The 16,707-nt window shown below is 41.3% G+C and overlaps 1 protein-coding gene across 1 annotated transcript; it reads right to left on the bottom strand.

Annotated features, from left to right (window-relative positions):
- Positions 1 to 963: 963 nt before the first annotated feature.
- On the bottom strand, positions 964 to 13,093 carry LOC109734086 (beta-glucuronosyltransferase GlcAT14A-like). Its single transcript, XM_020293315.2, has 4 exons — positions 12,588 to 13,093; positions 12,416 to 12,491; positions 12,198 to 12,319; positions 964 to 1,496 (listed from the first exon to the last, which is right to left on the bottom strand). Exons 1-4 carry the CDS (start codon positions 13,066 to 13,068, stop codon positions 964 to 966), a joined length of 1,212 nt encoding a protein of 403 aa, XP_020148904.2. The 5' UTR covers positions 13,069 to 13,093.
- Positions 13,094 to 16,707: the final 3,614 nt, after the last annotated feature.

Here is a 16,707-nt window from a genome sequence, read left to right as displayed (position 1 = left end):
AGGAGAATAGGGCGAGCCTTGTGGCTTTGGTGTGCGCCTTCGTGGCAACAGTTATCCCTCCAACGGTAACTAGCTTCCCTTCAAGGAATTGAACATTAGGATACATACATGTCTTCGTATCTTATGTTATCATTTCAGCTTGCATTCGCTATATCTTGTTTTCCACATTATATTGTGTTGGTTGTCCCTTTGTATAGATTATTTATGCCTAAACTTTATATTCCGCTATTCATACTTGTCACTATTGATATATCTTGTCATTTGTGTGGATTTCTATATTGTCTCATACATTTCTATATCCTGTGATACTGCTCATCCAAGTTTGTATAACTTACCTGTGCTTGCTAGTATCATCCTTGTGCTTGTCTTGTTTAGTGACATAGTTGTCCTTTCAGATAGGCAACTTAGAAACTAGAGTAGTCAACTTTAAAATTTCATGGGCAACTAATTAGAGGTTCTAGGAAACTCTCACGTAACATGAAGTTGGTTCATGTAGAACAAAAGTTGCTTCTTGAAAACTAATGTCATTAATTATTCAGAGAAGTTCGTCTAAATATACACATATGGGTCTAGTTTCCAGGGGCTGGTTGCGAGATATCGAATAGTTTTAAAATTGCTAGCTCTAGTTAGGATATTGCGATAGTATAACTTTTTGGGAGCCTACAATCTAAGATGTGGCACCATTTCCCGTTATTCTATGTATGACCGCTATGGAGGAATTATAGCATTGCCAAATCATATAGCTCGCCATCAGCAATAGCTGAAGCTTTTACCTTGCGAGATAATGATAAGGATTCAGTAAGGAGAGTCTGCAAATGGAAATACCAAACTCTCGAGATCACGACCTACAAACCGACAAGAGATTTATCATCATTTCCAAAAGACTGATCACTTCTAGTTTGCCAGAAAAAAATACTAGAGCAGGTAGTAGTCGCAGAAGCTCCTCTTTCCCTTCGATCAATGTCAATAGTTGTGCTCAATTTTGCACTGTTTCGACCGGAAGTTCTTCTCCAACATGAGCGACGTAACCAGCCTTTGTAGCCGTGCAGCTCCAGGGCCGGGAAGCAGACGCGTCGGGCTCCCCACGGAGCAACAAGGACCATCGCTACTTCTGCTAACATCCCCCCTGCACCAGCCTCCAGGGGTGACCATGCCTGGTGGCCGTAACAGGAGGTCTGCATCTATCCTGTCAAGCACCATGTCGTCCTGGCCGAACTTCCGCGCAAAGGGGGCCTTGTTGCCAACCATCTTGTCCCAGTGGCTGGCGTTGAGGAGCTGTGGGTGCTGACCTGGGGGGTTGTCCCAGGAGATGTAGTGCATGTCGTGGTTTACAGTGGTGTTGCGAAACTCATTGGCGCTGCAGACCACAGTTTGGAAGTAGCCCTCCGGAGAGGAGACGAAGTTGGCATAATAGAGGAGGACCGTCCGCGGGAGGTTGTCCCAACCCCAGATCAGGTACTCCACGAACGGCCGAGACAACACCATCCACGCAGAACCTGATTGTAGACAACAAAAATTATTATTTAGTTTCGTCTAATTGGTTTTGTCAAACAAGCTCTATTTCGATGCAAAGTACTTTGCAAATCACTGTTTGGCAAAACACATAATTAAAAGTTGTAAGTGCAAAAATACAAGAGTCTACGAACACAATAATATTTTGCATCTCCGTGAATTTGAAGTAAAATGAAAGCTTTTTCGTGGTGGAAAGCACTCTAGTTGCCTAGGATTTTGGATCGAGATTACATACATGTGGTTAGTACATATACTGAATCGAGTCTACCATCTAGAAGTGCAAAAGTCCTGCTTTCGTAACATTATTTTCATCCAATTCTGTTTTGCCATTAGCGCTTCCTACGGTGTAGGCCCACATACAACATGTGTGCATGGAAGGCAACATATATGCATATGATATTTCGTGGGAAGTGTAAGCTGGTATGGTGCATTGTTCAGTCACAAATAAATGTACGAACGATTTGGCTGCTTGTATTTTTTTGCAATTCGAGGGTATTCGGTGGAAAATTGTATGTCCTTGTCACATATCAAATAAATAATGCTATTTATAAAGCCACCATGCTATATTTTTTTAGTTTACCGTCCAAGCTTTATCAAATAAAGCTAGGAGTGATATCTAGTTGGAAAAGTTAACGGGGGAACTATTTTTTTTTGCAACAGATTCAAACGATTTGGTTACCGTACTATCTGATCCAACTGCCAGCCTACACGTTTTCACCTTCCCTTCATTTCGTCATTTCGATCCGCTTCTCCCGCATGTCTTTCTCTAGATTAATCACTAGTCATGATTGCCTGTTCGGCCTATTCTTTTTTTACAAGAAAAAGATGGGGACTCATTGGTAGCTCATTCTTCGCCTTTTAGGAGGAAAGGATTGAAGAGATGGAGACATCCACTCCTTACCTCCTGATTGCTGACTCAATCATCTAAGCAACTAAACCATAACTCTGATTTGCATGCTTACTAAGTGAGGCACTATTTCTACACAGGGAACCGCAGCTGAACCTAGTAAAAAAAGGGCATCGTAAATACAAGGATTCTACCCAGAGTCACTACCGCTACATTCTGGTTGCTCATTAACCACCTCAACCAAACTTGTTTTGCAGTGGTGGAGGCAGCAATGCTTCAAATCTGATGTTAAGGGGGGCCTAGTTTGTACGGAACGTTAAAAATGCCACTGTTGATTAAGATAGTAGCATGAACATTAGGATGTTGCAGGTGGCTTGGGCCGCTGTTGGCCACCCCTGCCTCCTCCACTGTTGTTTTGTTTCATTATGATGGACCAAGGCTAAATTATTTCAGGGGCGCTTGAAGGAAAAACGAAATGTAGCTCGGGAATCCATAACACCAGAAGTTTCAATGCTACATGCCCTACTTCCGGACTTAGGCCATGTTTGCTTGGGCTTCTGCTTCTACTTTTGCAGCTTTTCCACTTTAGCCCAAAAGCCACAAAAGCTCCTAAAATGGTGGTTTTTGCTTCGGCTTTTGGCTTATAAATCAAAAATATTATAGGATGGTATGGAACAAAAGCTGAAGAAAAAACTACCAATTTAGGAATTTTTTTTGGCTTTTTTGCTAAAATAAAAAATCTACAAAAGCAGAAGCAAAAGCCCAAACAACAGGGCCTTAAGCTTGTAGTTGAACGGATGGTGACGTTCTATGCTGATTTTTTAACTGAAACATTTTAGATTGATGGTAATTCACTCACAATGGACCTGTTAACTGAAACATTTCAGATTGTTGGTAATTTGACCAGGAAAAATGTTTAAACAATCATACCCTCTATAACTTATGTGTAAATACCACGGTAATTTATGCACCATAGACATGATAACATACGTACATACACGATGGCAACTTTGACTCGGGAGAAAAATTGTTAAAAACATACCGCTGGTAACTTCTATGTAAATAGCAAGGTAATAGATGCACCACAGACCTGCCAACTTATGTAAAAACACCATGGTAGTTGTTGAACCGCGGGGAGAGGGGGGATTTATTGAAAATATACCCTTGATAACTTCTGCATGAATAAAATCTTATTTTATGCCGCACTGACCTAATAACTTATGTTTAGTTACCATGGTAACTTTTAATCATGGGAAATAATTTTGTCGCAAATATAGTCCTAGTAACTAATGTGTAAAGAGCACCGTAATATCCGCACCCCGTACCAGATAACTTATGTATGAATATTGTGGTAACTTATACCCGCGGGGGGGGGGGGGGGATTTGTTGATAACACACCCAGGTAAATTCTATGCAAAAAGCATCGTATTTTTACGCATTGGAGAACGAATAACTTCCGCTTAAACACCATCGTAACTTTTCACCTGAGGGAAAATAAGTTGTTGAAACATACCCCTGATAATTTCTTTGTAAAGTTATCATGTTGCACATGCTAAAATTACCAAGTTTCTCACGCTCCAGTTACCAGCCTTCAAACTATATAGTTACGATCTTTATCATATTATTTATTACTAGGATGCTAATGTTGAAGTTAACATGATGGTCTTGGCACAGTTAGCATGCTACTTATGTAAATGTTAGCAAGACTAAAAGCAAATTTTTTTGTTGATCTGGCAGAAAGGCAAAAGGTTCAAATGCCCATGTTTATGTATAGCAGACAACAAGGTGACCGAGATGGTTATCGGGGTTGTTTGATACTCTATAGACCTAGGTTCAAGTCTCCTTCCCAATACATTACTTGTTTTTCATTTTTCTTTTGTGGGTACAAAGGAATGCAACGAAAAACCACCAACTATTCGTGTTGGCACGTGTGATTTTCAGAAAGAAGGAATGAAATAGGTAAAAGAAACACATGTGTGTCGGCGGGATGATAGCGGTAGGGATCCCGTAGAGAACGAGTCTTGCGGTATTAGCGAGCGGTAGGAACGCGCGGGATTAGGGAGCGCTGGGTGCTGTTTGAGTCACTCGTACCTATCATTAAAAATATAACATCCACTAGCTATTACTATCCATTTTTAATTAGCAATTTATATTGATATATGGTTGTGATTGTTTTTATGTTTATAAAGATCTAGTAGTTGTGATTTATCTAGATAAGATTACATAAATATAGTGTTGTGATATACATTATGTAACTCTAATGGTGGTTACCAGTTTCGTGTATTGTTATGTAGATACAAATGTCATTCTAAGTTTCAACTACATTTTTGTATATCTAAAGGTAGTGATCTAATATAATTATCTAAGTATATATATCTAACGGTCGTGATATATTTGGTTATGATAGTGAAGACTTAACCGTTGCCAATTAGTTAGAGATGATCCACAAGACCAAATCTTAAGGTTATTCTGTATATCTAGCATATCTCTCTCTTTTATATCCATATTACACTATTAGTATGTACTTACACCCTTCCGGTTTAAAGGGCTCAGTTCAAAAATCTCACCAACCAATGTAGATGGTGAGTGGTGGAATTATTTTTGTATTTTGTAAAATTACTCAATTAATGTATTAATTGCAATGCATTCATGCCTGACCAATAAATAATCCAAAACTTTTACATGCATTGGTGACTATTTTTTACTTCTTCCATGTAGCGATTTAATGCACCTCAAAATTTGAACATGTGAGACTTATAAAATGAAAAATAATTTGCTACATTCAAATTAGCTAGAGCTACCTTCGAAATTTTTGTGAGGTTGTTTTCTGCCATAGACTAAGGATGCAAAACAGGTCCAACAGTACATGTTGATATTTCTCCTTACCACAAGATTCATAATTTCACCAACGCAGCCAGAAAATAGGGGTATTGCAGCTAGCTAATCATGTGTTCCAATCGTCTAGAGTGACTTTCATGCAATTCATGAGATGCAAGGAAAAAAAGAGCGAGGTATAATACGTCCTAAACGTATTTATAGTTTTTTGTATTGTTTATGACTTATTTTCAGCAAAATGCAAACTTTTGAAGTTAATTTTTCCTAGTATTTTAGTAAAGTTCCAAGAGCGAGTTCTTGTTTTTTTACTTACAGGAAATATACAAAAAATATGAGGATTATTTTTACGTCATGAGAGACGAAGGTGAAAATCTAGGTTCACATGAGCCCCATGGGCTATGCGCTTGGACGAGGTGCCTAGATTTCACGCGCCCGAGGGATGCATGTGGGCCCACATGGTTTCCTTTCGCTGCATTCTGGCGCCCGTGTTATATATACCCTGAAACCCTTGCTCCTATTATGAGTATTTTTTGGCCACATCATCTTTGTAGTATGAGGTAAACTCTTTTGTAACCATGTTCCCATACTTTAATGGATGGGGGACTCCTCGGAGTCTTCATAAACATCGATCTTTGCTTCTCCACATGATGTGTAAGTGTTCCATCCCCTAGTATATGGGTTCATAGCAGTAGGCAAGATACAATATATCCTCTTAGTTCTTCAATACAACATACACTGCCGGTATTAGTTGCCTACCATGATTGTGGTTCATCTGATGTGTTCTTTACTATGATGTTGATCATGTAATGAATAATACCTCTATATTAAGATTGTTTTTGGTGCTTTCTTCTGGTTATACATATTTATTTAGTATTATTTTTCTTAACTAGACCAGTTTAGATGGGTAACTAGTAGAGGGAGCACTATGCATTAGTTGGGTTTAACATTGCAAGAAATGTAATGTGGTGACCACAAATAAAGAAAAGTATGTATTATGTGTTACTGCCACTAAAGATAATTGCTAGGATGAGGCCATCAATGAAATCACTTTAATCAACAATATATCACCTTGCTTTAGGCAATACTTAGTTTTAATATTTTACTTTCACATGTCTGTTATACTTGCCGCTCTTCTATCTTATGGGGACAATTACCATTGGTGAAACTATGAACCTCAATCAATTTTTTAGTGAAGAAAATCGTTCAACAATTTTTGTAAACACTTTTTAAATTATTATTTCTTGAAAAGGTAAAAAATACTTTCTAGAAATTTATACATTAAGAGATTATTACCCTTAAACCCTACTTTAGATTTATTGACTATTTTTTGCCGCCTCCGCTTACCGACATCAGGAGATCTCTTTTGTAACCATATCGAGGTACTCTACCATAGGGGCAACTCTTCATAGTCTTCGTCAACATTAGTATCTACTACTCTAAGATGTTGTGTGAGTAGTCCATCCCATGTACTATGTGTCGGTGCTAAAACCGGCGGATCTCTGGTAGAGGGTCCCAAGCTGATGATCTGAGCAAGATGGAATCAGGGGGAATAGGGACACGATGTTTTACCCAGGTCCGGACCCTCTCAGGGAGGTAAAACCCTATATCCTACTCTTCTTTACATTGGTTGTTGATGGGGTACAAAGTACAATATGATCTACCTCGAGATCGTATGGATGAGTTCTAAGCTCCAAAACCTTGAAGTTATCCTTATCGACTAAAATCCCTTGATTTATATAGGCACCTGGGGTATATAGCGTTTACACATGGGCAGTGGCAATCTAGGGATAAGCACGCCGATCATTCAAACACGCCTTGAAGTGCACGCCATATCTCTGGAGAACTCCATCTTAATCACGCCGAGGGCCAGGGTGTTCGAGGCCCATTCCTTAGTTACTGGTGGCTCCTCGGCCCCGCCCATGAATGGTGGCCAACATGGCATGCATCCCCTAGTCCAGGACACTGTGGTTCATAGTAGTAGCCAAGATGTAATATCTCCTCTTTGTTCTTCAATATAATAAACAAATGAGCAGCCTATCGTGATTTTGGTTCGTCTGATATATTTTCAGCGGTTATGTTGATCATGTGATGAATTATACCTTTATGCTTAGATTATGTTTGGTGCTTTTGTAAGGTCTATTCATATGTATTGCTCAATATTTTTCTTCTCTTGGCCAGTTTAGATGGATAATGAGTAGATGGAGCAGTGTGTATTAGTTGGGTTTAACCTTGCAAGAAAGGTAACATGAAGACATTAACTATATTTTTATTTTTTTAATTGCCACTAAGGATAAATGATAGCATGAGGTTTCTAATGATAGCATGAGGTCTGCAATGATATCATGAGATCTGTAATAAAATCATGTTTTTCAAATCCCGAAAGGTGTACTTCATAGCCAGGACTATTTCAGGCTAACATTTTTTTGGCGAACTGATTGTCCAAAGAAAAAGTATCCGCTAGCCAAATAGGATGTTGTAGACCGATCAAATGATCATGTGGTCTTCGTATACAATACCTCCAATTGATAAATGATACTTACTTAGCAAATGAGATTTTTAGCTTCTTGACTGAGCATAGTGTTAGGGAAACTCGCTCGTGCAATAAGTATCTTGATTCAAAGGCGATGTCCTCGGTTTTTCCAAAATTTTAGACACGCATTTTTGGGTAGGTCTGACGGTGGCAACAAAACATTTCTTTGTGTTCTAACATTTTTCAGTTAAGTAGGCTTAAAGATTCAACTTTGGGAGGACATGGTTTGCTAATGTCACTCTATAAGAACAATATCCAGCCTTGTACCATAATGCTCACGATAGAAGTAATACATTGCACATGGGATGAGTACGTGACCACCTAATATATCATTTAGTCATGCTTTGGTGGTCTCGCCATGTATCTTGGCATGCCCTTTTACGACAATTGACTAAAGGCTATGATGAGGCACTAAAACCTCACTCTGAATGGAGATTCTAGGTCGAACCTATGTACCGGGCGCTCACTCACATAAGGGCCCAGTTGTCAACAAGAACAAAATATGGAAATGGAAAACGCTCCTGAAAAAAAATTCTTGCGGTACCTTCACTCAGGATTCATTCTGATAAAGAACAATCTTGCTTGTCTCTATTAGAATGGAAATAAAAAGTATTGCTTTTTTCAACAATGAGGAGGCAGCAAATGCCTTCTATTCCAATCAAATTTAGCTCGCTCAACATGGTGTGTCATCAAAGTCGCATCCAAAATGTGTCCACCTCACGGTGTTGCGAACATGTTTAGTTGACTGTATACCACACAATTTTAGTTCGCTAATAACGGTGGGAGAACCAGCATTGATTTTATTTCCATGACAATGCCGATATGATTTCATTTTAATTGTAAAAACTCCTCTTGGATGTAGGTTATTTACTAGTGTAAGCACTAGCTCTGTTTGTGGCCTACTCTTCAACCACGGGGACAACAACAATTGTTTATAGCGGGATGCACGCAATTGGAGCATGTGGCGGGTATGTTTTACCGCACAAGGAAGGGAGCATATTATGTAGATTCACTCTCTCCCATAGGTGCCTTAGGCATAGTACCGATGTCCTATGAGAATATTATTTTTCTCTCTGTGTGTGTGTGTGTGTGGGGGGGGGGGGGGGGGGTGCATATTAGTTATGCAGAGGGTGACTGTGTACTCATTATGTTTGTATACTTGATGCAGCTTTCAAGTCAATACAAAATGCCCGTTGTCGAGAAAAATAAACATACAAAAAAATGACGAGACGGTAGTACCCTGAACTAGCAAAAGAAAACGACAGAAACTCAGTTAACAAAGAAAAGCCCAGAGTATATTTTAATACTCCAATGAAATGTAGCATTTAGTATTGTGCTCATTAAATGTACGATATTTATTGAATCTAAAAAACCCCACATGTGCAGACGGTTTTTCCGCGAAAGCACAACATTCCTCATTGTTCCTAAAACCATAGTATTCCCAAAACATCAAAAGAAAACATCCAAATGGGGCCTTAACTTTGTTACATAGGATATATGACATGGAGAAGTTCACCAATCAAAAGTCATTTTGGGTCCCATGTTTGTGTGGTTTTTTTTAGCTCACGTTTATGAGTTGGTAGAACGAAAACTGTCTCGACAAGAACCTCTTTGGAAAGGTGTTTGTGGGGTATTCTATGTGTGCCTCTGAGCTGTTTGTGATGATTTTCACCCGGTTTTCCACTAATTAACTAGGCAATTCTCTTCTTATTAATTAATAGTTATGCAAATATTTTTCTTCCGTTTCAGGAAAAAAAGTGTCCATAATCGACCTGGTATCTAATGAAAGCTACATATTTCGCGCATCAAAATTAGTACCACCATCAGTAAGGTTTACAACAAAAAAGATGCGGCCAACAGAAATTATAAAATATCTAGTGATAAACTTTCAGCAATATGGATGTTAGTGTTGATTTTGATAAATTTCTTCAAACTAAAGTAGGTTGACTTAGTTGAGACAACCCATTGTGTAGACTTGTGTGTGGGAATATTTGCATTTGTATGTGTGCAGGTATACACTTTTTTCTCTTTTCTATTCTAGTCGGGTTTGTACTCTGTTTCACTTGGAGACATCTACTGTAAACTTGCAAAGTCTCATAGGGAAAATGAATTATGATATATTTTGAAAGACCCAAAATGAACTAAAATAGGCCACAAAGTTTCACCTTATTTGCAGTTTTCACATGTTCTGATAAATTATTTGTTATTAGTTTCAAGCAAAATTATGCAATTGACACCCTTTTCATGTTTTATGGCAGAACCTGGATTGCTACAACAACTCCATCTGTTTCTTGTTACTCCGCGTATAGGATTTGTTTGAAGTTAAAGCTCATAAAATTTGATCATGTTTATATGAAAAATATCAACATTCACAATACCAAATCAATATCGTTATAGATACAGCATGGTATGAATTTTCATATTACATAACTTTAATATTGCAGATATTGATATTTTTAATATAAACCAGGACAATGCCCATGCGTTTCAACCGGATTTAAATATTCTACCCCGTTAGCTTGTGATTTACCCGCCCATATTAAAGTGATTGTGTAAATTAAAGTTGAATTGATTCAGAAGACAAGTAAATTAAGGTGATTGATTATGATAGGGGATGGTTGAACGAAAGGACGGTAGGAAAAATAGTGAAACATGGAACCTTACATTCTTTTTAAGTAGTAGAGATTTGATCAACTTTACGAAGTTTGACTTCAGACAAATGTTATATACGGACTAAAATGAGTCTGTCAGTTTAGGGTTTCATCGGTCACACCGCCGGCTTAATTAGTTTATTTGCAACAAAAGAAAGAATACTTAAGGTTGCATGGACTAGCTCGATTCGAATCCTGGTTCCACCACAGGAGTAGGAGCGATGATAGCTATTTTGGATAGAAAAGTGGCTTCCTGCACGGCTCCACCCACTACGAATGAAATATTATGGGATGCTGAACGAAGATGCATCCAACGGGTACGGTGTGTGTCCTGCACCTCTCTTAGTTGAGGTACAGAATCGGTAACGGGAGGGGAATTAGAAGCCGCCCCCATCTTCGCTTTAGAGTCGAATGAGGGCTCGAGAACCCCTCCTGTCTACCCCCGTCTGAGGTACAGAATCACCTATTCTTCATCAGCGAAGGGAACACTTAGATTTACGAAAAGTCTAACGCTCACACGTGTGGGCGTCTGGCAACTCGCCCACACGCATGGATCCTCGTCCAACCAATTCTGCACGAATCTTGGCGCGTTCTAGCTGTTTTTGTGTGTCACGTATGACTAAACTGGTGTGTGGGCATTCATCCGGTCGCCCACACGTCCTTTTTTCACCACACAGGGGGCTGGTGTGTGGGCGTTTAGCAATTCGCCCACACGCTAGTTTCACGCACGCAGAGGGGGCTGGTGTGTGGGCGTTTATCACTTCGCCCACACGCCCGTCTCCTAGCCCACACCCAAAGCTGGCAGTTGCCATGTGTTTCTGCAGGTATATGGCAACTGCCCTAACTTTGCTTGTAAGCAGATGTCAACTCTTTTTTACCCGAGTTGCCATGTGTTTTTGCATGGACATGGCAACTGCCATAGCGTGCACGTAAGCAGATGGCAACTCTTTCTTTTACATGGCAACTGCCCTAGCGTGCTTGTGCGCACATGACAACTCTCTCTTTTACCCGAACATGTTTTTTTGCCATGCCTTCTTGTAGTGCTACATGGCAACTGCCTAGTGTTTAGTGGGTGGCAACTCCTAAAGTTTTGAAATCATGGCGACTGCAGTAGATCAGACCATACATGGCAACTGCAGTTGAGCAACCATTGCAACTTTAGTTGTCCGACATGGCAACCGAAGTTCAGCGACATGGCAACTGCAGTTAAACGAACATGGACGAGGGTCTGGACCATGGCAACTGCGGGACGCGCGGTGACTGTCACGCGGGCGTGCGGGACCACGAGGTACGAGGCCTGACGTACGGGGCGTGTGGGCGTTATCTATTTCGCCCACACGCACGCGTGTGAGAGGGATCGGGAGGGAAAAAATAGGTGTGTGGGCATTACTTTTTTTGCCCACACGTGGGTGTGTTGGCTGTTCCTCTTATACACCACACAAAATGTGTGGACAACCCCCTAACACCCACACGTGTGGCATTTATCGGCGTCCTAGATTTATATCCCTGCATCTACCAGCACCTGATCTGTTTCCGAAATTTTGTTTCTAACATAGATCTGAATTGCATGACTAGCTGACTAGCTAAGAATAAAGCTTAATCGAATTTCGAATATCCGCACTGCGTCCTAGATTTATATCCCTGCATCTACCAGCACCTGATCTGTTTCGGAAATTTTGTTTCTAACATAGATCTGAATTGCATGACTAGCTGACTAGCTAAGAATAAAGCTTAATCGAATTTCGAATATCCGCACAAGCACTAAATTTCATGAACAAACTAAGAGCTTTGATCAATGGACATATTTGCGCAGCATACATACCAGTGAAGAGTGTGAAAGCAGTGGGCAGCTCCCGCTTCTCGGTCTCATTCATCCACAGCAGATCTTGCTTCGTCTTCATGTAGAGGCCACGGTCAACGACGACCGGCATCACCCTCGCAGGCCTGGCAAGAACAATCAGGGCGGACTCAGTCGCGATCCCGACAATGCTGCATCCATCATCGACTCTCTGGTCTTATGATTACAACACAGGCACATACGCTTTCCAACCCAGGTCGCCCGTGTGCTCGATGAAGTTGAGGTCACGCGGCAGCCGCGAAAAGACGTCCATCAGATCTGCAGCGATTTGTCAATAGCCCACCGGAATCATCAGCGGTGTGATTTACCAGTGATGGAAGCAGCTATGTTTGCCCGTCGAGAATCGGAACCGACCGTCCTGAGTGACGAGCGAGTAGTCGGAGGCGGAGAGGTTGATGAACCAGTCCCAGTCCGCGCCGGGCCCCCGCAGGAAGATGGCGGTGGCGTGCAGTGTGGTGGTGACCATGGTGATCCCTCGGTAGGTAACAAGGTTGGCCTTCTCCACCACTCGCACATTCCCCACGGCGGCGACGACCGGGTGCGCGGCCACGAACGCCGCCAGCCCCGTGCGGTCCGAGTCGGGCGCCTCCGCGTCCAGGTGGAGGATGTAGTGGTTCCGTGGGTGGTAGAGCGCGAGGAGGCAGCGGCGGAGCCTGCCAGCGTCGCCGGCCGAGCCGGAGATGAGGTAGGCGAAGCGCGGGGGTGCGCGCTGGGTGGCAGGGGAATATTGGAGGAGGAAGAATGAGGCGGAGGGGAATGCGATCCAGGAGGCCCCGAGGAGGAACACGGCGAAGAGAGCCCCGGCGGCCACGCAGAGCACGCACCGCAGGTCCATGCGGGTGAAGGAGCGTCCGCGTGGGGAGGAGTGGGTGTCGATATCCTTGGTGGCAAAGCAGGGCTGTGGAAGAAGAATACAGGAGACTCGTGTTCATTAGCACATACGAGATACGACCTAAAAAAGAGCCCCAGCGTCAATGGCCGGCAGACAGGCAGTAAACAAGTTGGAAGCCGACGGCGGTGAGAGTTCATTTTTTGTCAAATATATGTGCGAGGAGAGGAGCACGAAGGTGACAGCCCGAGCGAGGAAGCACAGATACTTTGCCTTAAGCACTAAGCTTTGTGGTCTGTCCATGATTGACTTCGGTGGGAGGAAGCAGGTGGGAGAGACGAACAGAAAACCGTTCGTACCAAACGAATCTTCCTTGCAAGACCCCAGGTATTTTTGTTTTTTCTTTACCTTATCTCTATCTATAATCTATACTTCTACACGAAAATCCAATTTGGTGCCCAGGCTCATCTGCATCTGATCAGAAAAAAAAATCAAAACAAATGCTAGAAAAATTCAAAAAATCTAATTTTTTTGTGTGATATAAAATTGTATGCGTGAGGTGCGCTCCAAATTTCAACTTATTTAGACCTCTGAGCAGCTCTCAGTAAAAAAAAAATTTGGGTCAGAACAGTGTGTGAACAGTAAACATTTTTACAAATCCTGAATTTGTCTTTTTCTTCTCAGAGTTGCTCAGATGTTCAAGATGTGAAAATTGGAGCGCACCTCACGCATAAACTTATCTACCACACAAAAAAATTGGAATTTTTTGAATTTTTGTAGTATTTGTTTTCATTTTTTTTTCATCAGAAGGGGTGCAGATGAGCTCGGGTGCAGAAACGCCACACTCACTTCTACACATCTTTATATTTACCTAATAATAAAGGCGGATTGCTTCTCGCAGTACGTCATCATCAATTTTGTAGAAAAGCCCCAAAATTTTGTAGTAATCAACCAACAGTCCACTGTAGTCAAAAAGACGTTTCGAACGCAGACCCGACTCCGTAATTAAAATTGCAGCCCCACACTAGAACGAGGATTCCTCCGCCGCCGCGTCCCCACGCCCTGCTCTTGGGTACCCGGCCGTCCTCGCTCCCTGGTCGCTGAATCCAGACAAGATCGACAAGATCCACTGCATCCCTCACAATTTTTCCAATATTAGAGGGGTTGGCAGGGGCGACAGTGATGTGGCATTGGACATGTGTGACGGCGCGGTCAGAGGATTGGGAGGGGCGCCGCGCCATGGCCGAGCAAAGGGGAGAACCGCCGTGGTGGACGAGAACGACCACCACGGATTCCTCGCCCAAGTCATGGTCCTCTTGCCATTGCTATTTGAAGTCTCACTACTAGGGAGCCACTCCTATGGCGCTACAGCTAACTTTTGGCAGTAGCGTGTGTTCTGAGCCCGCGTTACTACTAAGTCTGTTATCAGTAGCATAGGTGCAGGCCCGCGATACTGCTAAGTACTAGCAGTGTGGGCTCTTACCCCGCGCTACTACTATTAGTCCGTATTTCATTTCTTTTGTTTTATATTTTATTTATACACCATTATAATTTTTTGATACGATAGCAATTAAGAGATTTTTATATCATTATGATCATGATAAGTTATCATATCATTGGGTGGAAGAAAAACGGATTAGATTCAAGTGGCTCGATCCAAAGTGACCAAGTTTGGATTAGTAGGTCGATGATTTTCATACTAATCCAACCTGGTCACTTTGGATCCATCCACTTTAATCTAATCCATGTTTTTCCACCTAATGAGATAATAACTCAGCATGATCATAACAAATCCTCATCAACATCATAACATCAACTAGTCATCGTCATCATCATCATCGTAATAACAAGTCATCATCCTCATCCTCATAGTCATATAACAACCTATCATTCTAGGAAATTCTAGCACATAACTCATCATCATCATAACAACAATTCATCATCATCATAGTCATAACCCACACGAACTAATTGTTCTTAGCACATGATAAGTGCTAGCTACGACATCCTACTCTCTCTAAGGTAAAATAGCATTAAAGAAGATAGCTCGTGAATCTCCATTATGGAGAATAGAGACCCACATGTCTCCAGTTTGTTGGTTGCGCACCATGTTGCCTCCAAGTAGTTCCTTGCGATCATTCATAACTTTTCTCCATCCTTTGATTGTGAGGGCTTCATATTTTCGAGAAATCGTGCATGCACTGCGGTGAACCATAGGCAGACTTGGCCGCAAGCTAATAATATCCATGTCACTTTTCATATGCATCAGTGAGGCACACAATCCTTCGAGAGTTTTTGTTGAAGAATATCATAATAACATACTTAGCAATGAAGTTTAGCTTAAGAAGAATGTATGCAAAATATGCACCGGTGACATAATAGTTAAAAAAATTACCATGTTATTTCCATGGATGTTACTGTAGTGACAAGGTGACTACTGGCACGCATTGAGCATAATTTGGAGGAATTTCATAATTATTCTTGAAAGTCTCAACATCCTTAATAAATAAGACAAGATGGTTTTTCTCCTTGCAAGTTAATTAGTTCACAGGCATAACTGTAGTAGGTATTGTCTACTACCTTCCGTACATTTATTGAAGAATGGAAATAACCTGTTTATGGAAATACGCTGTCAATTATTTTTAAATAAACAATATAAATTACCTAAGAAATTTATTTGACCAACTCACATAGAGGTAGAACTGGAAGCATATGCACATCCACTCAAATGTCGATATTATCTTCAATATCATCTTCAGGACGAATATCAAAGGTTATTTTCTTATTCTCCAGAAATCCATACGCATTGCATAGAGCTCTCCAATTTGAGCAACCAAAATGTGAGTGATTAACTGCATTGTAGAGCTTAACCCCAAAATTGTAACCATGTTGAGTCCTAAATTGAGCTTTCCTCGTCTCCATATTATCATTATCTTGGAAACCGAGCTTCTCCAAGACATACCGTCTTGCATGGTATGGGATGCACTAGTAGAGTTGTAGAAAATAGAAATTACATGTTCATGTAAAGAAGCGCAAGTCATGATCATGACTAATTACAAAAAACATACTTGTCATCGTTGTGTACCATAAAAATATTGAAGGTCTCGTCCAGATTGATCTTGAAGAACCTGCCACTTTATAGGTGAGGCCTGTCACACATACCCCGGTCGTCGCCGCAGTAATCACACTTACGGATCCTATCATCGTCACACATTTCCTATGTTCATAATTGAAAGATTATAAATCGACGGGAATTATCAGAAACTCAACACACAGATCACTATTCAGCATGGGTTGACTTTTGGTTTGTCGAGTCTTCCTTGAAAACTCTCATCTCACATGGTGTATATGATGGGAACTCCCTCTCTGATATATTCCACTGTCGGTGATGGTAGCTCCTCCCTTCGTCCCCGAGTGCATTACACCAAAAATGTCTAGCACACAGGAACTAAGGAGAAGCGACCCCCACGACAACAGTCGGGATTCTTCCTCTCTGATATTTCGACAGTATATGGTGGACACTACCTCATAGATATTTCGACCGTCGGTGATGGTCACTTCCCCTCCTTCTCTCGTGCATTAACAAGGTATATCTCGAGAATAAGGAGAGGCAATGACCCCCATTACAATAGTCGGGATTCTTCC

Source organism: Aegilops tauschii, chromosome 7, assembly GCF_002575655.3.
Source record: "Aegilops tauschii subsp. strangulata cultivar AL8/78 chromosome 7, Aet v6.0, whole genome shotgun sequence".
In the NCBI taxonomy this organism is placed as follows: Eukaryota; Viridiplantae; Streptophyta; class Magnoliopsida; order Poales; family Poaceae; genus Aegilops; species Aegilops tauschii.
Note: the sequence above shows the minus strand (reverse complement) of the source record. Positions and strands in the feature narration are given on the sequence as shown.